Source organism: Calonectris borealis, chromosome 4, assembly GCF_964195595.1.
Source record: "Calonectris borealis chromosome 4, bCalBor7.hap1.2, whole genome shotgun sequence".
Lineage (NCBI taxonomy): Eukaryota > Metazoa > Chordata > Aves > Procellariiformes > Procellariidae > Calonectris > Calonectris borealis.
The window spans coordinates 37,488,573-37,501,676 of NC_134315.1; the positions used below are offsets into that span (position 1 = coordinate 37,488,573).

At 39.0% G+C, this 13,104-nt stretch overlaps 1 protein-coding gene across 1 annotated transcript; it reads left to right on the top strand.

Moving 5' to 3' along the window:
* Positions 1 to 247: 247 nt before the first annotated feature.
* On the top strand, positions 248 to 7,256 carry RWDD4 (RWD domain containing 4). Its single transcript, XM_075149278.1, has 7 exons — positions 248 to 408; positions 759 to 839; positions 3,259 to 3,368; positions 3,479 to 3,623; positions 4,401 to 4,515; positions 5,472 to 5,521; positions 5,690 to 7,256. Exons 1-7 carry the CDS (start codon positions 385 to 387, stop codon positions 5,741 to 5,743), a joined length of 579 nt encoding a protein of 192 aa, XP_075005379.1. The 5' UTR covers positions 248 to 384; the 3' UTR covers positions 5,744 to 7,256.
* Positions 7,257 to 13,104: the final 5,848 nt, after the last annotated feature.

A 13,104-nucleotide genomic window follows, 5' to 3' on the forward strand; every position in this document is an offset into this window, starting at 1 on the left:
GGAAGCGAGCGCCTGGCATCGGAAGGGCAGCAGAAGCGACCAATCGGCGCCTCCGCTCCACCGTCGGGCCAGTCAGGGAGCGCCCGCGCGGATACGTCACTAGCGAAGGAGCCAGTTAGCTAAAGAAGGAAGCGAGGAGAAGCGGAGCCGGCCAATGGGAAGACAGGGAGGAGGTGACGACAGGAAGAGGGGACCAATAGCAGCGAGCGACCGGGTGACCCGTGCTGCCCTCGGGGGAGGTGTGTCCGTCGGGCGGGGCCGCTCGGGCCTCCCCGTGCGACACCGGCGGGGCCGCGCCGCAGCAGCGAGGCCCGCCCAGCCCCGGCGGCGGTGGGGGGGAGGGAGGGGGGATCTCCGCGCGCCGCCTCCCCCGCAGCGCGCGCCATGGCGGCCAACGAGGACCAGGAGGTGAGCCCCGGGCCCTGCCCGCCCTGGGCGGGGAGGCCGTGAGGCGCCGCTGCCTGAGGGGGAGCCGGTGCGGGAGACTCCCGCGCACCTGCCCCGCGGCCGGGAGGGAGCCCCCGCGTGGGGAGAAGGGCCTCGGAGGGGAGACGGCCCGGGTGGCGGGGAGCGGGAGGGAAGAGCTGGCCACTGGAGCGGGCGGAGAGCCGGGGAGGAGGGAGCCGGGCGGCGGCGGGGCCGGGGGAAGGGCGGGAAGCCGGAGGGGCCGCGCACAGCTTCGCAAACCAACGGCGGCTGCGTGCGAGCTTCGTGTTCGGACTGAAATCGGTAACCCCCTTCTCTGCTGTGTGCTGCAGATGGAGCTGGAAGCGCTGCGCTCTATCTACGAGGGAGATCTGTGCTTCAGGGAGCTTAGCCCGGTTTCCTTCCAGTACAGGGTAAGGCAGGGTGAAGGTCCGCGGGTCGCTGCAGCGCAGGTTTCGCCGTGAAGTTGCTCTGCTGCGTTGTAGTTGACTTACCAGTTTTTTTCTAAAACAAATGGGTATTCGATGGGCAGTAAAGGCTAGATCCGCAGGCTCTTGTTTCAGAATCTTTGGTACGATGATGCTTGATAGCACAATGCGTAATATTTAGGAACCTGCTGCCTTAGCTAGGCATCCTGCTTACACCTTTATGTACTGCATAGCTGGAACTGTCCAACTGGCTGAACGAGCCAGCATGCTGAGTAATACTTAAACTACCTGGTCAGAAGTATCACTTATAGAGACATTAATAGGTAAAGCTCTGAACCTTCCCTATTGCTCAGTTATAAGGTTCTAGTGTCTTGTCCAGAGGTAGTTGACATGCCTTGTCTACCTACTAAAGAGAAAATCCACAAAATGCTTTGGGCATGTGTGCTGATACGATCTGCTCAGGAGAGACATAGAGGGAGTGCTGAGCTTGGGATACACAATTAGATTCTGGCATGAAATTCTTGCCAGGTTTCTCAAATTTAAAGACCTGGAAGTTCTTCTGGGCATGGACTGAGGCAGATCTTTGGATGGCCAGAGAACTTTACTGATGAAATCTTAGGCACCCATGGGACAGAAGGGAGACTTCTGAAAATGTCATATCCCTGTAGTGGGGAGGAGGCATCTAAAATAATCTTTTCATGACTTCTCAAGTAACTTCAGAATAACAGCAGTAATTGTAATGAGGTAAGTCAATTTAATTAATAGCACTTGAATCCCATCCATGTAAGTGCAGCCTTCCTTCAGTGATAAGACTGTTATTAGTAAATTTAATTTCCTTAAAAGAGCAAATGTGAGATGGCTACAAGTCTACAATGTGTCATTCTACATTTTACTGGCTTTGCTCGTTGCTAATTTTTATTAGGCAAAAAATAATTGTCAAAAGTTAAAACTCATTTTAAGTACTGTAAAACTTGGTGTCAGACAAAGGCGAGCATGCATCTTTCCCTTGAAGAATTTGTATTATGAGAAGGCATATTGCAAGTAAGTGCATGAGAAGGTCGAAAGAATTAGTATGCCATTTTTCTAAGCCTCATTTGTCTCGCACATGTCTCACATACAAAACACAGCTGTATTGTAATCAAGTAAGGCTACCCAGTTTTTAGGTTGCACTGACAAGGAGGAGCATGGTCACACAGCTTTCTGTACGGGTTTGCTCAGTGTGCAAACAGTGTTTCCTGAGAGAAGTCATCTGTAAACCCTACTACCAGTTCTCTTCTTGGCAGCAGTGGGAAGTGGACTGCAACACTGTAGATGATGTCTTGATAAATGTTACGGATTCCTGATTTATTTATTTAGTCTTTATTTCACCTCTAAAACAGATGGTTCTGAGTGTCAGTTAGTCCACTCTGCTGAAACAGACACTGTAAATAAAAAAGCACCAACTTTTTTCTTTCCTTTCTTTTTTTTTTTTTAAATTTTGGAGTACAGTAGCCTTACCTTGATTAGGACTTTTTTTCTGGCTACGCTTCATTCCACATAATTTGATGAAGCCAGATTTTGCCTGTTCTAAAATGAGGGAGTAAGGGAGAATTTTTGGATTTAATCAACTTTGTTGCACTAGTCTTCCAAATCCTTGTGTGAAACAGTTATTTCTGTTTGTATAGTACGCCTTTGTACTAGCACCTGTACTAGTTTTAAATTTAAAAAAAAGATTTTTATTTAATTTAATGTAATTGTAAGGATTGTATATTTAATTTGGGTTCACTAAATTGGTTTGATGTGCATGATTATTTATATTAAAATGTGCCTTTTTCTAATGTTACGCCTTTTTTATCCAGTCTCATTCTACTGACTTCTTAAATCTTTTAATACTCATTCTTTCTTATAGTGAAATAAAATATCTGTATGGATGAGATGTAAATATTGAAATTCTTATCTATTATTTTTGCTATATTAGGTCACTAGTTTATTTTCGTCTTTATTTCAGCGCTGTCTTGTGGTTTGTTTTCATATTGCTCTGAGCTTGGATGCGTGTGGGGGGAAAAAGAAGGCTTCATCTTTTTTGTTCTCATACATCATTGTATAGTATTTGGTTTGCAGATGCTACAAAGTAGCTTTTAAAACCCAGCGATTGAAAAACAAACAAACCATAAAAAGAGCTTTGAATGTTTCTGCTGCTTTTCCTAGGATGAAAACTACAGGATAGAGATTAATATTGGTGTCATAAACTTAATACTTTTTCTAGGTAGCAGCTTTATTTTCTAACTGATAACTTTATGAAAATAGTTGTTATCTTAAGGAATTTGGATAGTCTTAAAGAAGTGAAAGACTTGCATATTGGCATTGTAATCCTTGATAAGTGACTGGAAACCGTTGATTTATAAATTTTTTCTTTTCCCTTCAGATAGGTGAAAGTGGAGATCCCAAAGCCTTTCTAATAGAAGTTTCTTGGCCGGAAACATATCCACAAACAGCACCAGTCATATCGATGGATGCTTTCTTCAACAACACAATGTAAGTATTTATGACAGCTTCACTTCCTCACCTTATATGTGGGGGCTTTTTGGTTGACAAGCTTTTCTTCATCTGTCTGGATTATATTTGAGTTTTATGGTTTCTTTTAGATCTTCAGCTATTAAACAAAGTATATTGGATAAGTTAATGGTAGAAGTTGAAGCGAATCTTGGAACTGCTATGACATACACACTTTTTGAATATGCCAAAGATAATAAAGAGTTGTTAATGGAAAATCAGCCTGTTAACACTGTGGTAAGTAGATAAATTCAGATTTTAATCTCTTGCTTTCAAAACTGCAAAAAATGGTTATTACAACTCTAAATACTTCATAGCTCTGTCTTTAAGTTGTTAATCAGTATATTGGGTATACATATGTTAGTGGCTAAACAGTGACACACAGAGTATGGTGTCACAATGCTCTGTGGTCTTAATTGTTATATTTGTTATTTTGCTGTTATACCAAAATGTTTGTGGGCTGCGGTTCTCTCTCACAGAGTAACATAAAAATGGAGACTTGGAGCAGAAGCAAAACTAGAGAGCTGAAACGGAGATTAAAGGCTTCTGCTCTGTGGGTGGGGGCAAATTACTGCAACCTTCCTGGGATGCAATGGATTGCACAAGTGCACCTCCAGGGTCTTGAATGAGTCAGGCTGGGTCTATTTGTGGCTTCTGTGTTGTGTAAGGACGTTATTGGCCATTGTGGTGCTGCAGATTTGCTTTGAGAAAGAAGGAATGGTTTCTATGTTTGGGAAGTCTGAATCCCTTCAGGCTAAATCACACTCTATGATTTAATTTAAAAAGTGTAAGAGGTGCCCCTTGCAACTCTGAAAGGGAATAACTCCAATCCCCAGCACATGGTTCTTAAAACTACAGTTATGATTATATGTTGATTAAAAGCTGCAGACTGCTGACAGCATTGCTTCTTTCTGACAGTCACGATATTTCAGTATGTCAGGTTCAGTAATCACACACGGAGTTATCTGTGGAACTAACATGCAAAATATTAACAACCATTTTTATCCTTCTCAGACTTCAGTAAGCAATAGTATTGCAATTGGAACTCCTCACGTGCCAGCAAGTAAGAAAAAAGATAAAAAGGAGCAGTTATCCAAAACCCAGAAACGGAAACTAGCCGATAAAACAGGTTTGTTCACTATAATATTGTTTTGTTTGAGCAATATGAGAATCCAAATTTTATAGCAGTGGCATCTTGCTAGAGTCAGAATCAGTAGTCATTTGTTTATAAGATTAACTACTTCAAGTCTGTGGTCTCTGTTTTGCTTGTTTTAGATGAATTATTCTTGCCTGAGATGTTAGTTCTGGTCAAAGCAACTTTCTATTGAGTAGGGATTTCAAGATGTCATTGGTTTTGTTTTATTTTTTTATTTTCATTTGTGACAAAAGTGAAATTTTCACTTGTGGGAGGAGAGCATTTGGAACTTCTAAAAATCCACTTTCAACAGAAGACGTGTTTTGTTGATGGGCCCTCGTAAATAATTCACGTTATTAAAAATGTTATTTCTAAATGAAAGTATTTGTTTTGGAACCCAAAATAAAACATTTAATTTAGTTTGTATCCTCAAAATAGAGGTGCTTCTGCAGATACTTTATGCTTTCAATGAAATGGTGGGGTTTTGATTGAAAAGCGTTCAATATTTCAACTAATCCTGCTGATGACTTTTATGTGTTCAACCTGGATAATGCTATCCTATTGCAGCAATAAGTTGTACCCTGTGATAGCAATTTCTGCATATAATTTACCTAACCTAATGTATAATTGGCATATTAAATGTTGGCCGTATAAAGGAAAAGCTGCATAAAATTCTGTTCTTTGACAAAATGCATCATTGCTGGTCAGCCCAGCTCATGTTGGAGTTGCCTTCTAAATTAAATGTGAGATGGACTGAGGTGTTTTTATTTAAACAGAATTACTTTGAAGAACAAGATGTGTTTAAAATATTAATATCTATTTTTGTCCTCATGGCTTTGTAGTGGAGAAATTAAAGTTTTTGGATCTTTAGAATTTTGTGTGTTGATTTTAAAGAAGATAAAGATTCCCTTTAGCTTGGGCGTTGAAAAGAAAACCTTCTTATTCTGCAGATAACAAAGGGGAGCTTCCGCGAGGATGGAACTGGGTGGACGTAATTAAGGTAACATGACTGTATTATATGCAGTATTATGAAAATACTGCATACGTACATTAAAAACAATTTGTACTTATATCTGAAGAAAACTAATATGATTTTTTTTTCTTGCTTTTCTTCCTAACTTTGTTTGGATTTGACTGTGGTGTCTGATTCATTTCTATATGTGTCCAGCATGTAAGTATTTTCAAGTTATCTTCTAACACTAAAAAGATTTGCAAGAAATAGTAAGAACTGCTGCTCTGTTGGATTCTAATTTACATGTTTCTCAAATGCTTTAAAGTGCTTAGTTCTTCTGAGTAGTAGAGTCAGAAGGACTTTGATTCATCTTTGAACTTTGTGGGTTTAGTATTTCTTTTTTATTTATTGAACAATTGAATTTCAATTTTATGCTGAGAGAGCTTTGCTAGCCAAATGCACTGCAAATATTCTGTCTTCTGATGGCAACAAGTTGTAAAATAAAGTTAGCGGTGCTGCCAGATTCTGGAGGGCAATGGATAAGTAAGCAGAAAAAGGGAGCTGTCCCAAGTGGGAGCACCTTGCTGTCTCCTACAAGCCTGAGCATTCTCTGCCGCAACTCCTACACTGAATAATTCTTTTCTACTTGCTCCCTCAGCATTGGTTTCTTCAACCCTCTTGTCTTTCCTGGTTCAGTGGAAATCAGTATAGCTGCTTGACAGTTTTGAAAGCAAACTATTTTATTTTACACAACTATAAGTAATTCTCGGTGTAAGACATAACACCGGTTCCAATTGTTAAATAAGAGCAGGTAAATGATGATGGTGGTTTTGGGTAGAGTCCTTCTGAATTAAAAGTGGCTATTTGTAGTGGATGTCTTGGATTCTAGATAGATTTCACAATAGCTTTAAAAAAGAGAGAAATAGTTAAGTTAATGTCTCATTTTATATTGTGTAAATTCCTATATGGGAATTCTCTCCGAGATGTTGGAAATACTTTTTCCATTATTTCATCTTTTTTATTTTGGAGAACTGGTAACGGAGTCTTCAAATTAAATGGAAACAGTACCCTGAGGTTTTTCTGGGGTTTTGTGTTGTTGTTTTTTTAAAATCAACTTTAATGTTCAGGAAATAAGTGTATTTAGTGTTTAAGCTTAAAAAATAATTTTTGATGCTTTTCAGTCTCTTGGTACAGTAGCACAATCAGTCTGTATTATTAATTAAATATACATGTGTTCTATGTAAGATGGAGATAATGTTGTTTCCTAATAAATGGAATGGCAGTCTAAACTTTGAATACTTTCTTTTTGTGTCTCTTTTATAGTTAAGCAAAACTGGTTCTAAAGATGATGAATAAAGGACTTTGGTACAAGGAAACTCCACCTTTTAATACAGTGCAATTTTGGGTCACCATCTTTCTCTTAATAACTTTCGTATTTGTTGAAGTAAACATTTTATAAAGCTCAATTTCCTAACTCACAAACCTAGTCACCAAGTTTATCTAGAGACTATGTGGTCTTCTTTGGAAAAAAAAAAAACAAACTTGCCTTAAATGAAGGTTAGAATGTGACAAAAGATATAGAGAGCCAATGTGGTGAAGTGAATAGTGCTATATGCAGTGTTTATTAATTTATATTTCACTCTGTAGTAAAATCCTGTTATAGTGAACCTAATGATACTGTAAACATTTCTTGATGTTCTTACTCCAATTGAAGAAAAAAGCACTATAACAGTGATTGGTCACTTGACAGCATAATTCAAAATAAATTATTCCATGGAAACAAGACCTTTGTCATTTGTTTATCTAATATGAATGTAGAAGGAGAACATAAAAATTGTTACATTGCAATACAGACTAGAGCTTGTGGTCCCGTTTTCACTAGTTACTGGCTGAAATAGTAAATACTAGCGGAAGCAAGGCCAAATATTTCTAGTCTGCTCAAAAATGAGTGGTTACAGCAGGAGTACGTCTTTATTCTCTGGGGTATCCATCTCTTAGTCTTTCTCCAGTATGCGTCTTTGCAGAAGGTTGGATGCCTGAGGGGAGGGAAAAGTGCTCTCTTGCACGTGTCTCAATGAGCGTTGAGATGTTGTAGCTCTTCCATTGGAGAAATGGGCATTCCATGGAGGGGTTTGCTGACTGAGGGGTGGGACAGTGGGAAGAAGTCAGCATTCTGCCAAATGTGGTGTGAGAAATTTTTTCTTTTCCTAATCTGCTCTCTTGTATCAGAAAGAGAAGTCATCTTTAATATATGAACGGTTACTGAATACAAGATGCCTTAATGTCCTTTATTATTTTTGTTTGTTTTGAGATGAACTTTAATAAATGCCTATTTATCTGCTGTGGTATGTGTTTATTTTTTTTAGATTGTGTATTGCCTACTGCACTTCTAGGGCCACGTTTGAATTTGCAAAGGGTTTTCTATTACAAAGAAAGCGTTCTTAAAAATTGGTGGAAGAATTACATCTTCCGTCTTTCGGTATATGTTTGCGTGTTCTTCAGGGTAGGTGTGTTTGTCATTAATGTGAGGGTCAGTCATCCCACTGAAAGTCATAGGAGAATATCCATCATGTTCAGTACACGCAGCAAGGCCAGCGTCCCTTTGAAAGAGTGCCCTCCACTGCACATGCTAGGTACAGGATTTGGTGAGAGGGATGTTAGGGGCGCAGGCTGGATGCTCTGATCAGTGGTGCTAAGAGCATTTGTAGGCAATAGAGGATAGTTTGTGTGACTGTCGTATTAGGACTTCAGCTGATGGAGTGGAAGTGTTTATGCTACTGTCTGTGTCAAGAGAACTTACGTGCAACATACATGAATATAGTTCTCTTAAATTCTCTTAAATTATTTTTGTTTTACCAAAGGAGGATACGCTAAATATATTGCAAAATTACTGCTTGTCTTCATATATATAAAGAAAAAAAAGTTACATGAAATGTTGTGATTGCAGGTGAAGGAAAAAAATTGAATTTGTTCTGTGGTTTTCGCTCTTCTGAAGAGACTGTGAAGAGATTGACAGAAATACAGTCTATACTGCTGTCACCCAACAAGAAGCTGTAGTTTTTACTGAAACACTCGAGTTACAATCGGTAACTGTATGTGCTTCCTCAATAAGGAGAATACTATTAATTCTTAAAGAATTCTTAATTTCAGAAAGTTGTGATTTGTTTTTCAACTCAACCCGCATTTAGTGAAAGCTGGTGAAGTACACAAGGTAGGACTTTTTTTCCAAATGATGCAATCTTGCCTTTGGCATAAACTGAAGGCTGATGGCTGCCATCTGAGCAAGAGTGTCTGGCAGGGAGTAACACTGCGGGGAGAGGTTGCTCTGGGAGTACACGGTGAGCCTGTAACAGGGAAGGGCATTTAGCTTTAGTCTCTGCCAGCATCAGAATGGGCAGGACCTTTTCTATTCACATCTCCAAGGGGAATTGACTTGTCTTTGCTAGTATCCTTGGTGCATAAATCAAGTTGCCATGACAATTTATCTGAACAGATTAGTTAGGGAGAGTGGGGGAAGGACAAATAAGAACCCCATCTCTTGCTTTTATAGTGTTGCTGTGTGTAGCGGCAAACTTGTTAACCTTGTGAAACGCCTGATTTTTCAGCTCCTACTCTGCCTATAAATCACACACTCTTGTGAAGACCTCCGAGCAATCTCCTCTGCTTCTGTTAGTAAACATGTGTTTGTTTGGAAGTCTACTTTCAAGGGAAATAGTTTGCATTGGGAATTTTTCTATCGGTTCTTTGCTTCTGTGTAAATTTTGAAAGGTAATTTGTGTCGTTAAACCATTTTCTCGTATGACGTGATGGTTGGAACAGAGTCATTTCAAGAATCTAGATACTTGATATTATGGAGAGGCCTGAGCACTGGCAACTGAGGGGAGGGAAAATGTAATGATTCTTATCAAGAAAGGCACAATTGTAAATAGAGATCATGACTACTGCGGGAATTCTAAACACTGTTGAAAAATAGACCACCACCTTTTTTTAAGTAAAAACCCACCGGCAGTGGAAAAAAACAGTGGTTTATGCTTTATTTCAATAGGGCAAGAGTCTCTTAATTGTAGGGCTACACCACCTATTTAAATTCATGGGTTTTGCAGTAAAGCTTCGATTGGCCTGGGGCGTCAAGTGTCAATACTAGTAGCAGTAAAGTGAAAGTAGCAAGTGTCCAAAATACAGGATGACTAAAAAGGAATTTGTCGGTTTACAAAATTTTCCATACTGCATGGCTACTAATTGCCTTCCTGAAGCACTAGTTGAAAGGGCTTTAAAAAAAATACTTTTTATCTATAGTGTTGTTGCAGTAACCACTTGGAAATCTCATCTGATCAAGCATAGCTTACTTTTTTCCCTTTTTTCAAATTTGTCTCTGAGAATCTTTCCTTGGGACAAATTTGTTGCAGAAAATTGAGGTGGCAATACCAATGCTTAAATGAAGTTTAGTTTTTTGAACTGAAATTTAACTTCAAATATTTTTTCTCTTCAGTCTTGTAGTACATACTTGAATTGGTTAATATTCCTAATGCCTTTGAAAGTTGATTAATTTTAAGCTATGCATTTTTTTTTTTAAATTTCAAAACTTTTCTCAGCAGGCTATCATTCTGTGGTTTGTTTGCTTGCTGTTAAGGAGGCAGGGAGTCTCTCTCCCTTCCCCCCCCCTCTTTTTTTTTCCTTCTGTCAGTCCTTGTGCCCTGGAGCACATCACGAGGCAGTGCACTTTCCAGCCTCACCTTACAGGGGCTATTAGCATAGGATGTATGCAGTTTTTGCTATAAAATGATTTGGTATCTCTGAAACACAGTGACCTTTTCTCCAAAATCTGTCCAGCTCTTTCTGTTGTTGATACAGGTATTTGAAGAATACAAAAAAAAAAAAAGTGTGGCAGGGGCACAAGAACTGTCACTATCACATTGGTATTTTTATACTTTATTCCAGATGAAACTTCAAAGAAGTCTTTAGTTGTATTTGCATAATGTTAAATACAAGTTTGTTCAGTGCTGTTAGTACCAAGACCAAAGATGCTCCATTACACTGTAACGTATCAAATACCAGGGAATAATGCAAACTGCCTTTAAGTATGTTGGGTGGAGGGGTGGCAGCTGTGATTAATCAGCAGCATGTACCTAGCATATCCTGCTGGGGAGAATGGGGTTGTGTGGGTGTCTCTGAGGGCATAATTTCTTCTGCAGTATCTTTATTGCTGGTAATGATCAGTGAAAGGGAAAAGTCAGTCTAGGAGGAGTTTGGAAGATGTCATTCCAGAAAAGATAATCTTTTCCTTTTCAAACAATTATCTGTTATAGTGTCACTGAGAGGCAATAAACATAGTCTTTTATGGAGTCACTCTTCAGAGCAGGATCTTACTTTAAATCAAGTAAGTGTCTCAGTCAGTAATGCATTTTATGATTTCCTGCAGGAAAAACAAACGTGAAGAAAGTATTACTATCTAAAGAGCTGCTGTCTCCACCGTAGGGGACCATTTGATCTCTACTTATAGGGAAAACTATGGTTCAATTGACCTTAAAGAGAGATTTTATAATAGTTCAGGGAAAATGTAGCAGGCCATTGATAAAAAGAACACAGCCTCTATAGATGGTTAACAAATTTGCACAGCATTATCAATTTTATATTTTTCTCTGAAGATCAGCACTAGAATATTACCAGGTTTTAGTTAACTGGCATACAGCATGATCATGATTTTTTTTTTCCCTTCATGCCATATGCCTTTAGATGATAAAAGTACAGGAAGCAGTATAGAAATTTATTTCCTAGATTAAAATAGTGCTGAAGTTACAAATCCACTCAAAAGAAGGAAATCAATCTTACTCAGAAGTAAGGATGTGCCAAAATTAAAGCTGTCTATGTGATGTTTATATGAAAAAGAATGCACAGGAAGATTTTTTTTCTGTGACTACATGTTTTTTGGGTTTTGTTTCTCGTTTTTTTTTCCTCTGGTAGTGTCCAAGCAGATGCTTAGTGCTTTGCTTCCTAGTGTCCCTGTTAATAGAAAAGCAGTACAAAAACCTGAGTTTTAGTATGCTCCTAAATCTGAAAAGGGAAGAAAGTTTTCAGTTTGTAGAAGTAAATAAAGTAACAGAACTGTCCCTGGAACAAAGTGGACATTTGAAACAGGATGACCATGTATAGAGGCAAATTAATTTGCTTTAATAAAATGGACTGGATCTGAGTGGCTTTAGTGCCTCTTTCAAGGTCTGTCTCCATGCGGTGGATCTGTGACATATAAATGCTTATGGATAATTTTAGGTTGACTATAGCTACAGTCCATGTGATTAAGCACTACTTTCAATAAATTTGTGTCACAGAACTCAGTGCAGATTCTAACGTATTGTTAATGAGGTTTGGATCCATCCCTTTTCATTTGATGGAAGGAGAGGAGATCTACTGCTTACTTCTCTGGGACGAAAGAAACCCACATGTATGCTGTCAACGAAGGCTACCTGGGCTTGGTTAACAGGCATTACAGTCAGTCTGAAAGAGTTAAAAAGGTGAAGTTCTACAAGATAATTGTAGTAGCTTATATGAATGTGAATCCACTACTTTTGTACATTACTTTGTTAACTTGCTTATTGTGATGTTTAAAATGCTCTGAGCGCAAGCAGATTTATTAGCTTATTAGCTAGTGTGTCTATGTGTCAAGTAACTGTTCAGTCAGATGAGTTCAAGAGCAGTTACCTTGTCTTTCCTAATTTCATGGCATAAATGAGAGTTCTTTAACTCTTTTCATGGTGCATACCTACAGATAGTATCCCTCTCCTGTTTTTTTCCCAGCATGGGCAAAAAATGGTACTCGGCATTACTGCGTGTTTCCTTCATAGCTTTTATATAGAAAAGTATATTGGGTGGGGGAGGAAGAAAAAAATTAATATAAACTACTGACTGGTACCGATGCCTCACACCTGGAACTAATTAAGAAAATCTGTGTCACATTGCATATAATATAATGCTACAATATGTCTCCCTCCTGATTTATTTTCTCCTGTTCTAAATGTATAGACTTGAGGCTTCTACTACAACCCCTGACTGGTAAAGATTGGGCAGAATCTCTTTGTGATCATGACAGTCATCTTTGTTTCACAGGCAAGCCCTACTCTGTTAGATGCTGTATCAATGAACTCAAAGGCAGCAGGGGTGGTCAGTGTCTTGCAGGATCAGGAAATGGGGAAGAAAGGTATTCTATGAGGAGACACATGCTAAATATGAAAAGCAAACACTGACTTCCTTAGATATCTGTTCAGGGAAAGAAAACAACAGAAGTATTGAAGAGGTGAAAGAAGGAGGGAGGAACAGCTTGAGGTCTGGAGCCTTAAGAACATGGTTGGTTACTCTTCTAAAAAATACAGTTAATAAACATACGTTGTTTCTCTGCATGTTAAAACCTCTCTAAGATATTTTAAAAGATGACAAAATATTTTTGAAGGTGTGAATGATACACCATTGAGGGGAGGAAAGAATGTCACCAGAAGAAAGTTATACACAGGAGCAAATCTGGAAATTTTTATTTGAAGCTGTGAGATTCTTGTATACCAAGCAAATGCAATTTCCATTATGTGAAGAGATGGAGGCAACTCTAAAATCTAGTTTCATGTTTCCCGCCATATTCTGAGTAG

Bases quoted from the DNA above. Each gene is read 5' to 3' on its own strand.
- RWDD4 (XM_075149278.1), top strand. From the start codon at position 385: ATGGCGGCCAACGAGGACCAGGAG. The intron at 3,624-4,400 runs GTAAGTAGATAA...TATCCTTCTCAG, and splicing joins ATCAGCCTGTTAACACTGTG to ACTTCAGTAAGCAATAGTAT. The intron at 5,522-5,689 runs GTAACATGACTG...ATATGTGTCCAG, and splicing joins ACTGGGTGGACGTAATTAAG to CATGTAAGTATTTTCAAGTT.